The sequence below is a fragment of the Acomys minous genome (genome assembly GCF_964271855.1).
Source record: "Acomys minous genome assembly, chromosome: 16".
In the NCBI taxonomy this organism is placed as follows: domain Eukaryota; kingdom Metazoa; phylum Chordata; class Mammalia; order Rodentia; family Muridae; genus Acomys; species Acomys minous.
Window position 1 is genome coordinate 81,735,558 of NC_140498.1, and position 23,088 is coordinate 81,758,645.

General features: G+C 48.4%; 1 protein-coding gene across 1 annotated transcript in view; it reads right to left on the reverse strand.

Moving 5' to 3' along the window:
* The window catches only part of TMEM132C (transmembrane protein 132C), a 299,030-nt gene that overhangs the window by 84,917 nt on the left and 191,025 nt on the right, over positions 1-23,088 (reverse strand). Inside the window, exon 3 of the mRNA XM_084763640.1 lies at positions 13,270-13,416. Coding sequence (XP_084619766.1) covers positions 13,270-13,416 — 147 coding nt within the window. The remainder of the gene's footprint in view (positions 1-13,269; positions 13,417-23,088) is intronic.

A 23,088-nucleotide genomic window follows, 5' to 3' on the forward strand; every position in this document is an offset into this window, starting at 1 on the left:
CACTCGACACAAGTCAGCTCAAGGCGGATGCTGAGATGGACCAACATAATGCCTTGTTAGCATTCACAGAGAACCGCTTGCCAGGCTGAGATTGGAACGGAGGGAACAAGGGTTCCATTCCAGCCATGGGGCTTGGGCCCAGAGGGCAAAGCAACTGACTTCTAGAGGTAACTCTGGTCCCTTGGTATAAGAAGACAGGCCTAACAGCATCTCTTCCTGGAGGAGAGAGAGAGCGAGGTACTTAGGATAAGATGGAGCAGGGGAGGAGTTAAAACAGAGGCACCAGACACTAGTATCAATGTGAGTCTGGCAAGCATGTAACCCCTCTGAGTTCCCAGAGACTCAGGTATGCACCCCCAAGCACACGCTAGTGGAATAAAACTAAAGCAGTTGTTTCATCGTCTCATCGTTTTAGTGGATCAGAAATTCTAGACAGGTTTGTCTGGGTTGTTTTGGATTAAGGAGTCTCCTTCCACCCTCCTACCCGCTGCCACAGTCATGGCCATACAGAGGCTCCAGATAGAGCAGAGGCTGAAGTAATGAGGTGGGCAGCTAGAGGGAGGTCATTTCTTTACGAAGCTCAGGGTTCCTCACTGGAGTCTGCCCATAGAGTCTGGCTAGACTTCCTCCCAACACGGTGGCCCTCAAGAGTGAACAGGTTGCTTAGATGTGGGCTTCAGATTCTTTTCTGGCCCAGTTACGGAAGGCATATGATGTCACTTCCGTTGAGGAATATTAGCCAATCAGAAAGCTTGCCTAGTTCCAATGTGAGGGCAGCCCAGATAAGGCCTCTCAACAAGGAGTGAGAAGGAAAGTGCGTGAGCTGGCGGCAGGGAAGGTATATACAGTCACAAAAACACAGCCAGTCCATTCTCTCAAACTCACTCTGAAGCTGAGGACAAGGGCTCCCTGATCTTCCGGCCTCTACCTTCCAAGTGCTAAGATTATAGGCATGCACCACAATGCCTTGTTTGTATATGGTGCGCGGTAGGCCGGCTCTCTACCTACTGAGTCACACCCTCAAGCCTGTCATTTGAAAGCAGGCTACACTAACACCCCTTGTGCACAGGCAACAGTGATCGTGGGCCAGACTTCCCACACTGTAGATTCCACAGGTGCCAGGCCATGAGCATTGGCTTTAGTCCTCAGTATCTCCGTAGAAGCATCCAACTTAATTGGGGGAAATTAATTTTCCTTTTCTGTAGCGAGACTTGACCAGATGATGAACCATGGGACTTGCACAGCCACCAACCTTTGAGAAATCCCTGTGGTCCCTTCAAACATCAGACATCAGTCTGAGGTGCTGACTGGCCCCTCCTCCGGAAACTCTTGACTCTTCCATTTCGCCCAGCTTCCACATTCAGGTGTCTCTAGCAAATCCTCTTAAGAGATTTACTCTCTACAAATGACAGGGCACATCAACGGTCTCCACCACCTTAGCCTTCTACTCTGTGCCAAACCTCCCCCAGAGTCCAGGAAGGTGATGGTCTAATGTACGCTTCAAGTAGGAGGGTGAGAAGATTGTACTAAAAATTACACCGTGTGTACATTTACATGTGCACCTGTTTTTGAAGATCCACATGAGCCTGCTATATACTTGGGGGGAGTGGGAATGGGGCACATCTCTTTCTTTGAGAGCCCAGGACAGACATACCCACATGCTACTGAGAGAGATCTTAATATGCGGTTATTTACCATCTCCGAGAGAGAGGACTTGGGGTGGGCAATTTCCCTCAGGAGAAAGGGGATTATCTTACTATATAATTCCCTAAGCTGCTGTTTACAGTCAGCAGCCCTGAACTTGCTCAGACTCCAGCATCCTTCATAAAACAAATAACCTCCTACAGCTAGCTCTAAGGCAGGCAATTGAGACCGCTTAAACGAATGCTAATGGGTATTTTACTTACCATTTTCAATGATTTCTTTTTTCTTTTGCGTTCTGAAAAGCCCTTCTCGTTTATTACCTGCCTGATTTACATCATTCCCCACAGCACATAAGTCCCCGAAGCTTGAGTTAAGAAAACGGAGGTGCCAGCGGCTGCTGCTGATGTAGGAAGATGGGAGAATGGCACCAGCTTCATGCTGTGTTCTGTGGAGGCACAGGGACCTCAGAAAAGGTCTACCTTTAAGATCACCTGAGGGCTTATCTGACCTGCCACTCAACAGGAGGGAGGGCGGGCAGGCAGGGTCTGCTCCATGTGAGGTGCCGCTGATGTGCTACTAAAGTTGAAGGGGGCTGGGGAAATGGGAGCAGAGATCAGGCATGTTTACATTTCTGTTGGACATGAATAGCCAGACACATCTGTATGGCTCCTTCTGTTTAGGAAAGATCCTGTGGCGTGTGTGTGGGGTGGGGGCGGGGTGGGGGAGTGAATGTGGCCCAGCCTTTGAAGCCACCGGCCTCATCTTCGAAGTCCCCTGCTTGGGAAGAGGAAGGAGTCTTGTTCCAGGGTAACTTTTCACGGCAGTCTCCCTACCTGGAAGTTACAGATAATCAACTTCCTGAAGAAAATGGGCTCTGTTGTGGCGGGAGCCCAGCTGCCTTTGCGTGGGGATAACTGACGGCAGAACCATCTTCCTGAACAATGAGCCTTTTGTTGAGCCTGCGCTGTGATTTTTAAATCGGTGAGCTGTTGGGTGTGTTGGCGCTTTACCTGTAATCCCAGCCCTCAGGAGGACAGAAGAAAAGTTTCAGGCCAGCATGAGGCATATACAGTGAGTCCAGGCCAGTTTGGGCTAGTTGAACAGATGTACGCACGCGTGCATGTGCGCACACACCACACACACACACACACACACACACACACACACACGTACACCCAAATGTTTATAGTATGGTAGATTTGATATGTGGGTTTTCAGCTGCTCTAGAAAATCCTGTTGCTCTGGCCACACAGGGCATCATCATGCATTCCCACCAAGGAGGCTCTAGAAGCTGGAATGTCACAGCCTGTTTAGGCACGTGCAGCCTAGATGCTTCTAGATGCTTCTAGAAACGGGAGCAGGTATATTCTATCCACCTTCTAGCAGCAGCGGTTTTGTTTTGGGTTAAAAGACCTGTCCATGGTTCTGAAGTTTCAAATGCAGGCTTCCCTTGGGCTGACCTTTAGTGCCACAGCTTGCATCTGCATGACAGCTGCCCTGTGACATACCTCAACTGCCCTCATTTCCAGTGGGACCATCCCTGCCACCACTGACAAAGTGGGGACCCTGCAGATGAACGTATGCCCCTTTTTCTCCGTTCTCTTGGGTTCTCTGAGTTGTTCTGGAACAAGTCCTGAACATCCACATCGCTGGAACTCCTGAATGCTTGTCATCATAGTCTCAGCTCCCAGTGTCTTCCCTTTGCCTTATTCCATCCACACTTGGTTCCCAGGCTTTGTCTTCCCAAGTTCATTCACCATTCATGTTCTCATTCAGTCTCTGGGTCTCTGTGTGTGTGTTCTTTCTGTCTCTGTCTGTCTGTCTGTCTGTCTGTCTGTCTGTCTGTCTCTGTCTCTCTCTTGGACTGCAGAACAGTCTTTGTATATTATTATTATTACTATTATTATTATTATTATTATTATTATTATTATTATTATTATTATTATTTTGAGACAGGGTTTCACCGTGTAGCCTTGGCTGTCCTGGACTCACTATGTAGACCAGGCTGGCCTCGAACTCACAGCAATCCACCTGCCTCTGCCTCCCAAGTGCTGGGATTAAAGGCATGCGCCACCACCACCCAACTTTTACTATTTTTTTAATAAAATATTTACTTCCTTTAAGATTTTTTTTAAAAAATTACATGTATACGTGCTGCTGTATGCGGGTATGTGCCTTGTGTGTGTCCCAGAGACTACAGAAGCCAGAAGAAGGAGTCGGATCCCTGGAAGCTGGAGTTACAGGCAGTTGTAAGCTGCCCTGTGGGTAACTGGGAATTGAACCTGGTCCTCTTCAAGAGAAGCAAGCACTTTTAGCCACCAAGCCGTGTCTCTAGCCCTGGTTTTTATATATTGATTGTATTTGTATCTGCTTCCCTTTAGTTGTGCGGTTGAGGCATCCCCTCCTCCAGTCATTTGTACACATTAAAGCTATTTTTGAAAGGAAAAAAAAATACTTTCAGTCACTTACACATTCTGTCTGGGTGCCTGCTCCTTCTAAGCACCTTCATTCTTTATCTACCTGCCTGACCACGTGACTTTGGTGGTGGAGGCTGTCAGAAAGATTTAGTGAAACAATGTGTGCATTTTGTAAAATGCTAGACCCCAGGGAATACACGAGGGGCCTGTCCTGCACGCTGCTGAATGCTACGAAATACACAAAGTAGCCCTGATACTTGAGTGTGTGCTTTTAAGGCACCGTCCTTACTTGGGGGACAGCTTTTAACAGCAATGCTTTAACAGCCGAGCCTGAGAGGAAACTTCAAGTGCACAAGCGAGCCGCATTATGTCAAGGTGTTCGGCTGGGAACAAGTGCATGGCGCATGCATGGTTGGGTCAGGATTCCTGGCGCTGATGCTTGTGACCCCACAGCAGGTGCCACCTGGATCATGACCTCAGGGGTTACACCTTCCAACAACTGAGCCCCATCCATTTCAGGGAATACCCTCGCCATTCAAGAACAACTTGGTGCCCCCCAAAGAATGGGCTGGTAAAGTATGGCTCGGGGAGTGCTCAGGGCAGAAGCACGTTTCAAATGAAAATTCCACATTGGAGTCCGCTTTCTTTCTGCCACCTGCAGGTAGTCCTTCCAGGTCAGAGAAAGAGAGCTTACCTAATTGATCCCTAGCTGCTTAGGCAGGACTATCCTGGACACTGAGGTCTGAACAAAGACTCAGAACAGGGAAGGGAGATAAAAGGTAAAAAAAAAAAAAAAAAAAGCAGGATGCTTCTGAAGGCAGGAATGCAGAAAGGCGAGTGAGTTCTGACTCAAGCCCTCTGCTGTCTGCCTACACCCACACCCAGGTACTCTTCTCCTCCGGACCCACCCTCCCTGAAGTCAGGGAGGCCTCTGCCTCAGGCCTCCTGGCTCACTTAGAGTCACATGGCTCTGAAGGGGAAAGATTTGGAGCGAGTGTTAATTGCTGTGTTGGCCTCACACTCTAAGCATGAAAGACTCTCCTATAGGCAGATAGCTGAGTTTTTTCCTAAGAGCAGAGATGTTCAAATGCTTAAAAAAAGAAAGAAAGCTTGTGTGTGTGTGTGTGTGTGTGTGTGTGTGTGTGTGTGTGTGTGTGTGTGTGTTTTCTCCATCCATAAAGTAAATAGGATACACTCAGGCCTGTGCATGCATGGCCCAGGTACAAACTATCTTCCTGGATCTAGGGGATTCTGGGAAATGCCTTTGAGTCCACGAAGGCTACAGTGCTTTGGGGGAGGGTTTGAGTTAGGGAAGAAAGCCTCCGCCCCATGCTATCTTTGTGAGTCCCCTGAGCAAGCTTTCTCTCCCAACTCTCCATCTGAGAGGCCATTTCCCCAGGGGTGGCAGTAGGGTGCCCTTCTGGTGGGGAGTCGTTTGAACGTGTTGAATTGCGGAGGGAATTTTCTCCCCCACCCCCACCCAACCAGGAGAAAATGGGAAGCAAGTGAGAAGAAAATGGTCCCCAGCGCAGGAAAGAGGTCTAGCAAGGCTTGTTTCCAACATCCTAGATTTTAGCCTGCCCCTGTAGGAATTCCCCCTCCACTGCATCCAGCATTCCGCCATGTTTGGTGTTGTCCAACTGTGGTGACAGAGCTGGGCTGTCACACCCCTGTGCCTGACCTCACAGGTAGGGCAACTGAGGAAGCCAAACCCTTAGGGTCCTTCTAGTGACCTGCAAGAGTCACTGCAAAGGGACCCTTCGGCTTAGAGCCATGCTCTAATGAAAGCACTATAGGACGTGAAGGCGATCTCATCATTGGGGACTAGCTTGTGAACCCCCGTTTATATACTGAAGTCCCTACCCTGCTACAACTGTATTTGGAAACCAGATACGTATGGAAGTAGCAAAGTGTAAGTGAGCTCCTGGGAGGGCCGCAACCTGATGAGACTGGATGCATTAAATTCAGTTTTGACTTATTCTGGGCTATCATGCTAGAACCCTATTGTAGAGGAGAGGTGACAGAGGTGCAGAGAACATGGGAGGCGTGGCACTGGGCACTGCAAACATCCCTTCTTCACCAACACACCACCAAGCCTCACCATAAGCTGACCACATGTGTGTGAACTATTACATGCCAGTGTTGGGTTTTACATTTGGGACAGGCTCCCAGAGTCTGTCTGTCTGTCTGTCTGTCTGGGGACGTGGTCCCTTTTCTTCTTCGACCATGTGGGTTCAGGGTATCGAATCCGGGTTGTCAGGCTTGGCAGCAAGTGCCTTTACCCACTGTGCCATCTCACTGGATCCACCTTGTTTTTTTTTAAGCATGAGTCTTTCACTGGTGTAGGCTCCCCAGTCAATCTAGGTAGGCTGACTTGCCAGGAAACACCAGGACTATAAGAGCAGGCCACCATGCCCAACTCGTTACATGGGTTCGAGGGGACTGAACTCAGTCAGGTCCTCATGTTTGCACAGCAAGCATTTCCCCCACGAACTTTGTCCCAGCATCTCCAGCAAATCCTCTTTTATGAGCCAGAACTCTGGGGTGTGTGTGTGTGAGATCTAGAAACACAGCTGCGGCTTCCACGGCTCCAACGGGCAGCTCTCCTAATTGCTGACACTCACAAGGGACACTGCAAGAGCCAAAGGCAAGATGCAAAGCACTCCCAGTGTCTCCAACTGCCAGCAGCCAGCGTCCCACTGAGAGGCCCCTGTAGGCAGCCACAAATCACGAACATGGGGGGGATTCTGTGCCAATAGGATCCTCAGATAATTGACTGACTTTGTCCTTGAAGCAAGAATGTTTGGTACACATGTCCCGACGAGGGCTGCCTGCTTCTGCTGGCCTGGCCAGGAAGGCTAGCTCCCATGCCCAGGGCAGCTTCAGGCATGGGAGAGCCATTCCTGTCCTCATCAGAGGTCCAAGAGGCTTCCCTGGTGGGGACTGTGGATGCTGAAGGAGCTGACCTGAGCCCAGACCCCTGCCCTAAGTGTCCCCTTTCAGCATTTCAGGGACTCAGGACTTTAAGTGTGCTGCAGGCTCTTTGCAACAGAAACTAAATTCACATCCAAATCCCTGGGAATGGGGCAGGGCGTGGTGGCGCATGCCTTTAATCCCAGCACTCGGGAGGCAGAGACAGGTGGATCACTGTGAGTTCAAGGCCAGCCTGGTCTACAAAGTGAGACAGAGAAACCTCGTTTTGTAAAAAACAAAAACAAAACACACACACAAAAAACCCAAATCTCTGGGAAAGGTGACTATGCTACCTTCTAAGGCAAGGAGTTTTGCAGGTAAAGTGGAGTTGAGGGTTTTGAGCTGGGCTTGAGGGGTTGGTGTTGAGAAGGTTTACCCTGGATCATTTAGTGGGTGCGGGGAGTCTGATGACATCATGAAGTGCTTGGGGGTCAAAGTCGGAGGCAATAGACTTGGAGACATGCTTATAGAACAGAACATGCATATAGAACACACACACACACACACACACACACACACACACATGCTTGGAAAAGAGATGACTGGCTGAGACTGTCTCTGTGAGTTTCAGGCACAAGCTAGGAAGTAGGATTGCAGGCTCCTAAAGACAAGGAGAGGAAATCTCCCAGCAGCCCCTGCTGACACCTGCATCAATTCTCAGCGAAGCCACTTGTATTCTGAACTCAAAAACTTTCAGATGACAAACTTAGGGCATTTTAAGGCACTGACTCTGTGGTGACGTTTTACAGCAACGAGAAGTGAACACAAAGACCCAGGGCAACATGCAGGCAGAATGGGTGACAAGAGTCACAGCTCCCCGTGTCCCAAGAGGCTTGTCTGCGGGCTGAGCCGATGGAGGAATTTTCTCAATTGAAGCTCTCGCTTCTCAGATGACCCTGGCCCCTGATTTGTGCCAAGCTGACAAAAGGACAAGTGCTATGAGCAGAGACAGGGACCTGTCCCTGCATGACCCTGGATGGCACTGGGATGGAGGCCTGCTTTGAGACGTGTAACAGGAGATTCTGGTAGGGTGTGCAGATACTCAGAGAGTATGAGGAGGATATGCTGCTGGCGCTGGGGGTGGCTCAGCTGGTAAAGTAACACAAGAGTCTAAGTTTGATTCCCCAGGAACCATGTGTGAAAAAAAAGGAGGGGTGGGCATGGTGGCACGTGCTTGTAATCCCAGCACTGGCGATAAGGAGACAGAAGGATCCCTGGGGATTGCTGTCCAGTCAGCTACTTGAGGAACAAGAGCCAAAGTCATCTTCTGGCTTACACACACACACACACACACACACACACACACACACACACACCCCTATACACATACACAACATATACACACACAAACAGACACACTCACCACTGTTGGGGTTGATCCAGATGGAGCTCCTATGTATTCAAATGTTAACTGCTTGCCCCCCAAGATCCTTTCTGTCCTATGAGCAAATTCTCATGTATCCAAAGTGCTGGGTGTAAACCTTGCCTCCCAAATTATCCCTGATCGGATAAGAAAAGTTGTTGACAGCCTACAGCTGGGCAGGAAGTGGAAGGTGGGACTTCCTGGTAGGGAGAAAGGAACTCTGGGAAGAGAGAGAGGAAAGCCCCTTTGGCCAGGAGACACACTTGACCACAGGCCTGGAAGTATACCTAGCCACGTGGCTGGATAGGACTAGGTGGTCAGGTTAACTTAGATGAGCTAGTTGAGAGTCTGCCCAGCTAAGGCCTGGGCTTTGAAATATTAAAGGTTTTGGTGTCTTTATTTATATGGCCTAAAGGCTGCCCTGGGCCTTAGGCCTTTTCACCAGGAAACATAAGCCACTGGTCTTCTACACACCACACATGCATGCTCGCCCCATACACATATTTTTAAGAAGCATCTTGTCTTAAGGTCTAAGTCCTGGGGCGTTTCATTGTAGAGTGATAAACAAGCCTTGTGTGAGCTGCACGGAACTGGCTCAAGAGCTCCACACACAAGGCCGGGCGTGGTGGCGCACGCCTTTAATCCCAGCACTCGGGAGGCAGAGGCAGGTGGATCACTGTGAGTTCGAGGCCAGCCTGGTCTACAAAGTGAGTCCAGGACAGTCAAGGCTACACAGAGAGACCCTGTCTCGAAAAACAACAACAACAACAACAACAACAACAACAACAACAACAACAACAGAGCTCCACACACTCTGGGTACTTGAGCTCTGGTGTGATTCTGACTCAGTAGTACCTAGCCAGCATGGAGTGGAGAGCCTCCCAGGGCTTCCTGAGAGTCCAGGAGAAGAATAGGTATGAAAGGGGACATATAACAGTGGTGCACAGGGGACACATAACATGTTACATAGGGAATGGGTAGGAAGGGGGACACGTATCAGTGCTGCACAGATGACTAGGCCCTCTAGCAGCAGAGGGTTGTTTCATGGTAGGCGCCAGCCCCTGTGGCCGAGTGACAGTTATTGTGAGGTCCCGGCTGTCACAGCAAGTGTGCTAAAGGGGGCAAATCACTTTCTCGGACATCACTTAGGAAAACCATGAACCGGCAGGCATAGCCAGGTTTCCTCCACCACATACACCTGCTTGTGACCTCCCCGAGTCTAGCTTGTGGCCACGCACCCTGTCTAGAATTTAAAGAAACGAAGCTATCATCCTGAAAATGGTGCACAGCACTCTGTCAAAGCCACTCAAAGAGAGATGACTCAGTTGTCACAAGCATGACTGCTCTTGCCAAGGACGTGGCACCTACACGATGGCTCCCAACCAGCCGTAACTACAGTTCCAGGGGATCAGACACCTTTGCTGGCCTCCACAGGCACCAGACACAGAGGTGTCGCGCCTCCCTGCCCCCTGCATAATTTAAAAAAAAATTAAAAAAATAAAACAAAACAAAGTACTTCTGAAGGGTCAAACCAGGAAAACCACACACTCGGCGTACTCTTCCCAGGAACACAGCAGTCTCCAACCAGGGTTTCCCAGAGGCCCCAGAGCACACAGGGCTGACGGCATGGAGCTTCACGGTTTTCTATAAATATCTCACCTCCCTTTCATGGATTCTCAGTCTGTGTCTGACACAAAGGACTATTTACATGTGTAAGTTCACTATCTGTTAATTAACATGCCTGCCTTCATTTCCTTAGTTGTCCGTGGTAATTAGATTTTACACGAAGCCAACTGGGAAGATGTAATTTGTCCTCTGACCTCCCCCTATAACTAAGGGCCCAGGCACACATTTCTTTCTGGTCATTTTCTTTCTTTCTTTCTTTCTTTCTTTCTTTCTTTCTTTCTTTCTTTCTTTTTTTTTTTTTTTTGGCAAAGTCAAAGTCTGAGATGCTGACACGTGCTCGGAAATTCTTCAGGGCTCACCAGTCACCGCAGGGAAGGCTGGGGCAGAAGCCAGGAGCTACCCAGCATCTGTCTTTTATGGCGGGGTGTTAAAGGTGGGTCCTGCAGAAGAGGGTGCCCGTAACCAACATGGAGAATCTTTGTTTAATGGTTGTAGCAGGTAGAATCATTATGTCTACCTGCTAGACATTAGGAAGAAACGGTCATTTCCTTTGACCTTGAAGAAATCCTTGTGGAACACAGCGATTGTTTTCTACGATCTAGAGAGTTGCTTTTCTGAGGGAACTTTACAGCCTGTGCATGACGTGGGTCCCAGGACAGCCCTGGGGACTCTAGAATGTCTTGCATTATTGAGTCCTGCCAACAGGACAAATAATAATAAGGACTAAAGTTGCAGGGGTGTGATGTTTTCCTTCAGGAAATATGTCGATTAGAATTGGGGCTTTGGTATGAGAAAAATGTACTCCTCTTGCCCCCCCAAAAAAACCCAAATTTTTGTATCACAATCAACAAATATACTTTTGGGTCCCCAAGATTCAGTCCATAGAGGCTGGGCCCCCCTGCTGCCAGCAAGGCCTTAATTCATCCTTGAGTGACCCTCTTTCTTCGATCAACCCCAGTGACTCAGAACAGTGACAAATGGCAGCATGTTAAGGGTCAATTAAGATGTGTCCCATAACCGGACCATTCTTCCCCAAATCTAAATTCCTTCAGGAAAACGCACGGAGAGAACGGGTCTAGAGAGCCCTAACAAGGAAACACACTTCTAACAAAACCAAACCAAAACAAGACTGCACACTGTGTGCACACAAGGGAGCACCACACAGTACTCCATTTATGTATGACTAACACTTGTCCGTCAAAGATTAAAACTCAGATACTGGCGATGCCAGCCGTGCTGAGGTCAGACACCATCGACCTGCGGATGGCCCTCAGGAACCCGTCAAATTCCGTGGCTGTGTTTTACTGACCTAAGCAAAAACTGGATGTGTCAGAGAAACAGCTGGGATGCCAAATTTAGAAAGGCTTTCAATTGTTAATAAGGGAATTCTGTGTCACTCACGTTGGCAAAGCAATTCTTTTGTTAAGCAGTTGCGTGCAAGCCAGCAGAGAAAAACCAAGCTCTGTCCCGGTTAGAAAGCACACACACCCATCTGAATGTCTCTTACAGAAATATCTGAGCCCATAATGAACTCTATGAAGCTCTCTATTAATGCGAGCGAATCATTTGCCATAAGCACTCAAAACCATTTGCACCAAGTATATGATGTGCTCTGAGCATCCTTCCCTGCCACACCCTCAGTATCCTCCCATTTCTTCTTACCCTACAGCTAACAAAAATGCTGTTCTTCTAGGCGTCCCTTTCATAATGATCTAAAACTCTTCCATGAGCAATTACTAAGTCAGGATCAAACACAATACGCATTATGAGGTGGAGGGCTTATTGTGCCGGTTAATTTTTGTCAGCTTGACACAAACACAATCACCTTGCAAGAGGGACCCTCAGTTGGGAGATTGCTTCCTTTAGACTGGCTACCCGTGGGGTCATTTTTGTGACTGATGACTAGCATGGCAGGTCCCAGTCTCACAGTCCCCCTTGTGGTTGGTGATACACCTGGGCAAAGTGGTCCTGGATGCCATAAGAAGCATGTTGAGCGAGTCTTGGGGAACAAGCCAGCAAGCAGCACACCCCCATGGTGTCTGTATCAGCTCCCACCTTCAGGGTCTTGTCATAACCTTCCCTCTGGGATGAACTGTAACCTGTAAGCCAAATAGACCTGTTCTTTCCTTGGGTTGCTTTTGGTCATGATGTTCAACACAGCCACAGAAACCCAAGCTAGAAAAGCCACTTCGATTTTCTGTTTCCCCATGGATAGTACAGAGAGATTTTTATGGAAGGAAGCTCGCTGCTCAGGACAGTGGTTCTCAACCTTCCTAATGCTGCAAAATCCTTTAATACAGTTCTTCATGGTGTGGTGACACCTCCCCTAAACATAAAATTATTTTCATTGCTACTTTTTTATAACTGTATTTTTGCTGTTGGTAAGGAATCACAGTATAAATATGTGTGTTTTCTGATGGTCTTAGGTGACCCTTGTGAACGGGTTGTTCAGTGCCCCTCCCCACCACTAAAGAGTCGAGACTCACAGGTTGAGATCGACTGATCTAGGAGACTCAAACCTGGAAACAACCTAGATTCTCAGAAACCCAGTATGTTTGCTTATGTTCATTTAAAGGCTTATGGTGGGATATTATGTAGCTGTCATCATTGTTTTAAAGAACCACTTAAAGTCCAAATGAAACGTTTACTATGTAAATGAGAACAGCGCCATCGTAACACTCCCAGTAGACCTCATGATTCCAAACTTCGGAGAGAATGAATTTTCTGTGGGGTTTCTACGTATGGAGGTTGTGTATATGAGACCCTGGAAGGAGATGAGCACACGTCTTAGCGGCGGGTAGCCCGACACCTTCCAGTGACTGAGTTTTGTTTGAAAAAAAAAAAAAGAAGCAGGTGCGCTATTCTTACAGCCACAGAACAGCTGTCTTCGTGGGAATCCACAGTGTCTATGGCAAGCCTCATGCAGCCTCCTCTTAGTGTTATAATTTATTGCCTCCTTTCCTCCATTCCTTCTCACTGATGGCTAAAGCTAACCTGTGTGCAGAACTGCACACATCATCACCACATCCTCTGATAAGCCAGGGAAGGCAAACCCCACAGAAATGAGTTCAGGTGGCAGAATGTGGGTGATGTCATTTGTGTCCCAGTGCTCAAAGAGCACAAGGCTGATATGCATCATTGGCCACTAGGTGTTAGGTGCTGGATTTAACAACATCTAGAGCCGGCAGTGGTCAAGGTAAAGCCAGACAAACCTCGATGCTAGAGTGCCCCGGAGGGGTTACTTACCTATTGCGTGCCCCAGGCCCCAGGTGCTGACAGGCCACAGAAGTGGTGGTATGCTTCCCTCCGTTGCCCATCTCTTGCCTCACATCCCACTGCCGAGGCTCACTGGTCTGTGCGGTCAGAATGTTCACCCCCTTCTTTACCTTGGCTCTGTGGATAGAGAGAGTAAGATTTGAGTCACATTTGGGCTTTCAGAGGTGGTGGGTCCCACTCAGCTGCTGCCATCCAAGTGCATGGGGTAGTGACCCTGCTAGGACCACACAAGGAGGTAGAAAGGACCTTCCTCCCAAGACTAGGGGATCATGGAACTTTCTGAAACATCCTAGGGCATTCTCTCAGTCACTGAAGAAAGATTTTACATGATTCCAGGCATGTAGATCTACCAAAAAAAGTAAAGACGTTATTTACTGGTAATAAGTTTATATGTGGTGTATGTGCACATGAGTGCAGTGCCTATGGAGGCCAGAAGAAGGCATCAGCTCCCCTGGAAGCCGGAGTTCTAGGTGCTTGTGAACCACCATGTGGGTGCTGGAAGCTGAATCTGGGTCCTCTACAAGAACAGCCAGTGCTTTAATCACGTAGCCATCTCTCTAGCCTCAAGAATGGAGTTTAAAGAAAGACTAAGAAGTAAAAACAAAGAGAATGAGGACATAGGAGGCAATAACTCGGAAAGTGGCATGAGAAATTAAGATGTGGATATCAGGGTGGCAGTGGAGAACCTAGGAGGGATTATTTATGAATTAGTTCAAGAAACTTCTAAAAGAGGAGGCATTTTCAGACTAGAAGAGACAGGGAGGCTTATGCACAGTGTATGATAACAAGTCACATGATCAGTGCATGTTCAGACACGAGGTCATAGAGTGGAGCTACAGAGAAAAGCATTGCCCTGGGTAGCTGTAAGTATTACCTTGACACAGCCTGGAGTCATCCAGGAGCCTCATTTGACCTGTGGGCATGTCTGTGGGAATTGTACTTAGCTGTTGTAGGACAGCCCAGCCCACTAGGGGAAGCACCATTCCCTACACAGGGGTCCTGAGTTATATATATATATAAGCTAGCTGAGCATGACGCTGCCAGCCCACAGCCAGCATCATCCCTGGTTCCTGTCACATTCCTTTGTCTGTAAAGTGAGCACCTTGGTTGGGAAGGAGGATGGGGTGGGGTAATGCTGTGAGGAATGGCAAGCTAGCTGGGTTGCCATCAGGTTCCTGCCTTGAGCTCCTTCCAGGGTGGACTGTGACTTGGGATTGTAAGCCGCATAAACCTCCTTTTTCCTTCTTCTCCAAAAGTTGCTTTTTGTCAGGGTGCTTTGTCACACAGATGCAGAAGGAAACTAGGACAAGAGTCAAGCAGCTGAGTGGAGTCAGAGCCTACGGCGGCCTCATGGAAGGCGCTTGGAATAGTCTAAGCGGAAGTGCCTCCATACATTAGCATCTTCAGAACATTTACTCTCTACGCCCACCATGCTTGGGAAACCACATGGGAGGTGCTCCATCCAGCCAGGGAGGAAGTGATTGGATACAGGAAATAGGTCCAGACTTTAACAGAGAGACAGGCACCCGGTGTAAGCATAGCCTAAAAGACTGCCAGTGACAATGTCGTGTGACTTCTCATAGAAATATGAACAAGTGTCTATTCACCCCAGATAGGGTACCCACGACAGACAGGGTACCCATGACAGACAAAGAAAAGATTCCTCCTTAGTGAGTTCACTGGACTGACCGACAGAAGCATGGGTGACTCAAAGGCAGCTGCCATCACACCTCCCTGCTGCTGTGGGTTATGGTTTTTTTTTTTTTTAAAGATTTATTTATTTATTATGTATACAGCATTCTGCCTGCAGGCCAGAAGAGATGGTTGTGAGCCACCATGTGGTTGCTGGGAATTGAACTCATGACCTTTGGAAGAGCAGTCAGTGGGGGCTGGAGAGATGGCTCAGAGGGTTATGGTTTTTGAAAGCTGCACCCATGGTGCTCCCAGCACACCCTGCAGGCAGCTCCCCTGAACGGTCTCCTCTTCCCCAGATGCTGATGCTGCTTCATACACTCGGGGGCCAGCTTTGTGAATCTTCTATCTTTCCAGCTTCCCAAGCCAGGTTCAGTTTCTCAGCTTCCTCCCCTCAGGGAGGCAAGATTTCAGCCCAGAGGAAGTAACTGACAACAGACAGAAAGTGAGATTCGTAATGCCTGTGGTCTGAGTGAGATCGGATCAGCGAGAGAAGAGTTTGGGACTGGGTGACAGCCAAACACACAGGAAATCAAGAAAAACACTAAAACTCAAGGCTGGAGAGATGGCTTGGTGGTTGAGAGCACAGTAGAGGACCCAAGTCCATGCCACAGCACCAACGTGGTAACTCATAACTGCTTTTTACTCTAGCTCAGGGTGTACACACACACACACACACACACACACACACACACACACACACACACACACACAAATGTATTTTTAGTTTTATATTAAGTTGATGTGTTAAGCACACTTACAAGTACAAGAAAATGAGGATGCATTTGCCAGACAATAGTTAAAGGCACACTAGCATGGGGCAGCCCCATCCTTCCTAGCAGAGAAACTGACAGTCTTGGGTGTTCACGGCCCTGGCACCTTCTCTCTCTGCTGCTGGGAAGAAAGGCTTCATGCCGTGACTTAGTTGGAAGGGGGCTTTGGTCGCTTTTGGACTTTGCTTAAGATCCCAGATTTCAGAAAAGCTACAGTCATTTTTCTCCATTGGAGTTCACATGCACTGGAGAAGCCTGCTGGTCTGGGTGGTGGGAGGTTCCATATCTGCCAGCTCGCTGGCCACTGAGGTGGGGAAGGTCAAGGGCTGGAAGGGTTTTCTAGGGAACACGTATCACTTTCTTTGTTGAGAACAATGGGTATTTATATCTCTTCCATGGACTGAGCAGGGGAGTCAGCATCTTGGATGCAAGGACTGGATTTTTTTTTTTTTTTTTTTTTTTGCAAGTGGAGCCAGTACTGAAGATGGTGAGATGAGATACTCACCCTTGGAGATGCCCAGCATCGAGGCAAAAAGTGGAAGTGAGGTGGTTGGACAGAGGCTGGCTTTTCCAGCGTTTGGGTGTGGGACTGGAGCCACGATGGACTGTGAGAATGACCTGCATGTGTTTCTCTTACGTCATCTGCCCCTGACATAGAGCGTGTCCTATAAAGCCCTGATTCGAAGGACTGCTGTTGCTGGCCACTGGGGTTCCGAAGTATAATTTGTTATTTCTGATGCTTGTGCTGAGCCCTGTGTTTCTCAGCACAGGCTGGGTGCTGGGATGTCTCAGGACATGATCCAGGTGTGGGCCTCTCCTTGATGGTGCTCCCTGCCTCACTGTGGGTACCCGTGCAGGGCTCACACATCTATCCTGCATGGTCACATCCGGCGATCTCGCTCAGTTCTTGCTGGTTAAAAACAATAGCTTTACCTGTCTTTCACCAATAGGTAATAAGGGGTGATTAAGTGTTCTTACGAAAAATCAATGCTCAGTACACATTTTAAACATTGAAAGGCTAATTTCCACCCCTGAGTTATCTCCCTATAGTCATTTGTAACCTCCCTGTGTGTAATGCTTACTCCAGAAGCTGCCGCATCCTGCAGGGATGCATGAGCCTTTGTTAGGTATTTTTGAGTACCACCCCATCTTGGACTCTGGGGACCTAGATTTTAAACCTCAGAGGGAATATGTCAGAAAGCAAAACCCTATAATCAGGCACTGTTTGGTGTGTACCGTCCGCTCCATTAGCATATGTCTGAGTCCTAGGCCTGGATTCTCAGAGTGTGGTTTCATTCATAAAGGGTCTTGTGGTGATGGTGGGGGTCAGGGGGCATCAATAGTGGCTCAGCTGCTAAAGCTCTTCCCACTCAAGCATGAGGGCTGGAGTTAGGAGCCACAGAAACCCATGTAAATGCTGCATGGATGTGCTGGCTAGTCTTATGTCAACTCGACACAAGCGAGAGTCATCTGAAAGGAGAGAACCTCAATTAAGAAAATGCCTCTGTAAGATGCAGCTGTAAGGCATTTAAAAAATTGTGATTCATCGGGGAGGGCCCAGCTCCCAGCCCACTGTAAATGGTTCCATCCCTGGCCTGGTAGTCCTGGGTTCTATAAAAAGAAAACAGGCTGAGCAAGCCATAGGGAGCAAGCCAATAAGCAGCACCCCTCCGTGGCTTCTGCATCAGCTCCTGCCTCCAGGTTCCTGCCCTGTTTGAGTTCCTCTCCTCATTTCCTTTATGATGAACAGCAATATGGAAGTGTAAACCCAATAAGCCTTTACATCCACAACTTGCTTTTTGGTCATGGTGTTTTGTCACAGAAATAGAAACCCTAACTAAGGCAGTGGGTGTGGCAGCCCTCTTATAATTCCAGCCTGGGAAGGCTGAGACAGGGGATTGCCAGAACAAGCTAGGAAGACCAGCCGTTATTGGCCAGCTCTGGGTTTGATTGAGAGAACTTGCCTTGGTGAATTAGATAGGAGATGGATCGAGTTGATATCAACCTCCAGTTTTCACATGCATGTACACACACACACACACACACACACACACACACACACACACACACACAAATACCCACATAGATATGTCCCCACACATACAAAAACATGCATAAACACATGCTCACTATAGACACATAAAAAAGGAGAAAAAACATTGTGGACATAACAAAGTTAAAATGAAGTCATAAAGGTGGGCCAGACCCAAATACCTAGTGTTCACACAAAGTGGAAGCCGGAGGCAAAGATCACTTCTGGAGAACCCACGTATGTGTGCAGGTAAACATGGCTGCCCCTCACTAAAAAGAAAGGCCAAGATGATGTCTATATTAGTTACTTTTCTCATTGCTGGGCCTAAATGCTCAATGAAATCCGCTTAAGGGAAGGGCGGGTTTGGCTCACAGTTTGTGGATGCAGTCTGTCATGGCTGGAGGAGCCTGAGGCAGCTGGTCACATTGCCTCGGCAGTCAGGAAGCAGAGAAAGTGAAATCCTGACACACAGCTCACGTTCTCCTTTTTATGCAGAGCATGGGATGGGACCACCCACACTCAGAGTGGGTCTTCCCGCATCAGCTAACCTAGTCTAGAAGTGACCTTACAGGCATGCCCAGAGGTCTGCCCCCTAGGTGAGTCTGGATCCACAAGCTGACATTATTCGCTGTCACAGCTTTTGCTTTACGGCCCCAAGGGAGACATCAGCTAATATCTTTGTTTGACTTCCCTCTGTACCAGAAGAGAAGACATCCCCAAGGTGTAAGCGACCCATGCGTGGCACTATGTCATAGCTGCGCCCCCAGAGAACTGGCGTAGTTGCCAGTATGTGAAGAAGGAAACAAGCCACCGCTGCAGTCTGGCTCCTGGGAGAAGTAAGGCAACAAGTCGTTACAAGGCACAGTCTGGTGGTGCTCAGCCTGTCAGTCAGAGCTCTCTGTTAGCAGTCTGGCTCCAGGTGCTGTCACCTGTTGCTTTCTATGCCTGGTGTCAGCTGTAGCTAAGGAGGGAAGCAGAGACCTTTGCAGTGGCACATGCTGCCTGTGAGGGCACAGAGCAGAGGGTATATGCCTTCCCGCTGGAGGAAGATGCGTGAGTTATACCCACAGCCAGCCAGTCACTAACATCATACACACACACACACACACACACACACACACACACACACAGAGAGAGAGAGAGAGAGAGAGAGAGAGAGAGAGAGAAGAGTGGGAGGTGGGCAGCATGGGAGCATACAAGCTTCCTGGCTCTCTGTAAAGAAAGCCACATAGGTTCCCGCCTCAATTTTTTTGGTGCACTCTGATTGCATGTACTTGATACTTTTCTTTAGATCAACCATCTCTGTCTGCTATAGAAAAATCATTTCACAAAGGAACCCAGTGTAGTTACATATGAAGTAATAAAAAAATGTTATGTGAATGCACATCAAAATGAATATGTGACAGTACAAATAAGAAAAACTTACTCAAAGCCCTTTTAAGTTAATATGCCGGGCTACTAGTGTGCACACACTCCCTGGCAAGCAGCAATACGCAAGATCTAAAAATGCAGACTTTTGTGAACACAGCGTGGTACCCACGATCTTTTTCTTCCCATTTTTCTCCCTCCCCTTTCCTCTCTCTCTCTTTTCTTTTCACATTCCCTCCTATCCTCCCTCCTTCCTTTATTTTCTTTTTTTTTTTTAATTAAAAAAAACTTTTGTTTTGTTTGTTTTGTTTTGAGACAGAGTTTCTCTGTGTATCCTTGGCTGTCCTGGACACGCTTTGTAGACCAGGCTGGCCTTGAACTCACAGTGATCCACCTGCCTCTGCCTCCCAAGTGCTGAGATGAAAGGCGTGCGCCACCACCACCCGGCTTTCCCTTCTTTTCAAGACAGTGTTTCAGCCTGTGACCCAAGCTGGCCTGGAACTTTGAGCAATCCTCCTGCCTCAGCTTCTCAAGTGCTGAGATTACAGACACATGCCACCCACCCTCACCATGGCTTTGTGGAAGGCGAACTCGCTGAGCACACACATGACAATACTTTGCTCTCAGCCCGGGGAGGGGGGGCTGTTTTTCGGCTTCTCCTACTGGGAGCCCCATGCACATCACCTCCCTCCACAACCTGTTGTGTTCTGTCTGTTGCCAAGTGTTCTGGGTGGAGATAGGGTCCATTCCCAGGTCAGGACCCACTCCCTCACTTACCCTGCCTGTTTCTTTGATCTTCCTTAAATTATCTGATGGGATAAATTATTCACTTCTGTCAGGAGCCAAGATGGAGAAAATGAGGGGCCAGAGCCTGGTTCCAAGGCATGAAATGTCCCCTGGTCATGCCTGCATTCCTTAAATAAGCTAATGCACGTATGGTGTGCACAGATGTACATGTGTGCATGTGCAATCATATACATAAACACGAGCCACTTAAGTCATGTGTATGTACATCTGTATGTGTGCATGTGCACACACACATGTGCATGGATTATGTATATCACATGTGCACCTGCATGTGCATGTACATGCATGTGTGTGCATATAGCTGTGCACACACACGCATGTGTGTACAAAGCCACTGAGCCCAGGCTCTTTTTCCTGCCTGTGGAATGACTCAGCCCCTGATTTGCTGACCATAGCCAGCCTGGCTGAACACGTGCTCCTCACCATTCAGGTGAAAACAGGAGTAGCCAAAGGCATTTCCTACTAAGCATCTCTCTGTGTCCTGATAAGCTTATCTGATGTTGGCCCCTTTGGGCCATTGCCTGTGGCTTCCTCATATTCACTTCTATCTTGAGTGAACCGTGACTTCCTTATCAGCAGGTCTTTACATCTCTGAGGCAAAGCGGGAGCTGGAGAGCAGCAGGGCTCCTGGTACTGTTAAGCTCCATTGCTTCTGGTCCTCAGCAGTGGGTTCGCCATCTCCACTGCAGACTCTGGTCTAAGATGCTCATTACCATGCATGATTGCTCGGCTTCCACAGGCTTACTTCTCAGACTTCCACTCTGCCTCCCCACACGTCGCGCTAGACCGCCTGAAACAGGTACCTGCTGGGTGCTAGAGCTTTAGAAACTTACAAGTTGGTAGACCAAACCTTTGTCCAGCTATAACCAAATACACTTAGGGTGGAATAATTAGGAAAAGGGAGGTAGGCCTGGGGCGCAGCATGGAATCTCAGGTACCTGGAGGCTGAGGCAGGAGGGTCATAGGGTACCCAGGCTACAGGACGAGTTCAAGGCCAGCCTGGACAACTTGGTGAGATTCAGTATTTACAGTAAACTTGTAAAAGAGACGAAGAGGCGGCTCAGTGGCTAAGAGCATGGACCAATCTTGCAAAGGACCCAAGTTCAATTCCCAGTATCCACATCAGGCAGCTCAGGCCTACCTGGAATTCCAGGTCCAAGGGCTCTTTCGCCCTCTTTTGGCCTCTATGGGCATTGCACTCCTGTGCCTATCCGTCCCCATGTACACGTAATTAAAAATAATAAAAATTAATCTTAAAAGATACAAAAAAGGGCTCGGGCTGAAGCTCAACGGTAGTGGATTTGCCTTACATGTGCCAGGCACTAGCTTTTAACCCTAAAACCACACGCAGAAAAGGCAGGAGACACTCAAAACTCCACCATTCACTATTTGATTCCCACTTCCTGAGGTCATTTCTGCTGGCATTCTGTATGGAGGCAACGGTACACGATTAAATAGCCTCCCTTCCAACTTCTGAAATGGTGGCCTCAATCACACTAGCCCCTGAGCTTACACTCAGCCTTGGCAGAGATGACATGTGGAGATGGTTCTCTAGAGTGTTCCTTGCTGGGCAGTAACCGTCCTACCACGGGACCAGCTGACTCGGTCTGCATTAGTGGATACTTTACAAAGTGCTCTGTTCTCAGTGTTCCACGACTACTCTCTGTCAGCACAGAAGCACGGTCTAATCACTCATGCTGAAAATTCTCATTTGCAGCGCCCCCATCCCAACCCCCCGGCCTCTGACCTCTGACCCGGTCACTGTCTTTCTTGCTTCCATCTTGCATTTCAGAGGCCAACTTCTGAGACTTACTTGGCATCTCATGCCTCCTACATCTGTCCGGTGGAGTGTGGCCACATGAAAGATTAAAGAGCATGCTGGGAAGATTTGCTAGCAAATGCAATTATTTCCCCATTATCATTCCTTCAGAATTAAATCATCTCGCAGAACGAGAACACTCCTAATTATTTCAAAGAGAATGTTCACACAATTGGTTTAAACTCATCAGAAAATCCACGCAGGATTCCCTCAAAGCAAGGCTCTTACACTCTTACATCGCATCTCTCTATTAACGGCGTCCCTTCCGTTCGTCCCAAAACTGATATATTTTCAATCACCATTAATTCATCTTATAGACTATGATTCTGTGGGTCTGTTTGCTTGTGGTCCTGAATTATCCCTGGCTTGCTTTGTTTTTATTACAGATGTAGAGACCCACAGCCAAACATTAGGCGGAGCTTAGGGAATCCTGCAGATGAGGGGAAGGAAGGGTTGTCAGAGCCAGAGGGGTCAAAGACACCATAAGGGGGAAAAAAAAACCACCCTACGGAATCAACCAACCCTATGGGGGCTCACAGAGACGGAACCACCAACTAGGGAGCTTGCATGGGGCTGACCTAGGCCCTCCCGCACATATGTAACAGTTGTGTAGCTTGGCCTTCATGTGGGACCCCTACCAGTGAGGGCGGGGGCTGTCTCTGACTCTGTTGCCTGCCTTCGGGACATTTTCCCCCAGTGTGCTGCTTCTTCTAGCCTCAATAGGGGAAGATGCATCCAGTCTTACTGCAGCTTGCTGTGCCAAGGCTGGTTGATATGCATGGGAGGCCTCCCCTTTTCTGACAAGAAAGGGAGGAGTAATGGATCGGAGGGGAGGGGAGATGGGAGGAAGGAACGAAAGGAGTCGAGGAAGGGAAACTGCAGTCTGGATGGGGCATAGGTAAATAAATTAATGAACTAAAGTAAAAGAGTGAAAAACAATAAATATTGAAATAGCATTTTCTTTACTCTTAAGGATCTCATACCTGGTCATATCCGCTCCCATTTTCCCCCTCCAACTCTTCTCATACGCCCCCAAGAGTCCCCTTCTGTCCTTCATGCTTTTCCCCCCTTCTCTTTTGATGACCCACTAAGTGCAACTAATCCTGCCCATATACACATGGGTATGGGGCCACCCACTGGAGCATGGGAGACCTGCCAGACACACCCTCAAAGAAGAGGATTCTCCCCCCCCCCCCCAGCATCACCAACGGACAGTTGCTCCTCCGTAGGGGGTGACGCCTGGAGGTCATCTCTTACTATGCTGGACCTTTGGATTGATCTTGTGGAGGTCACTGCAG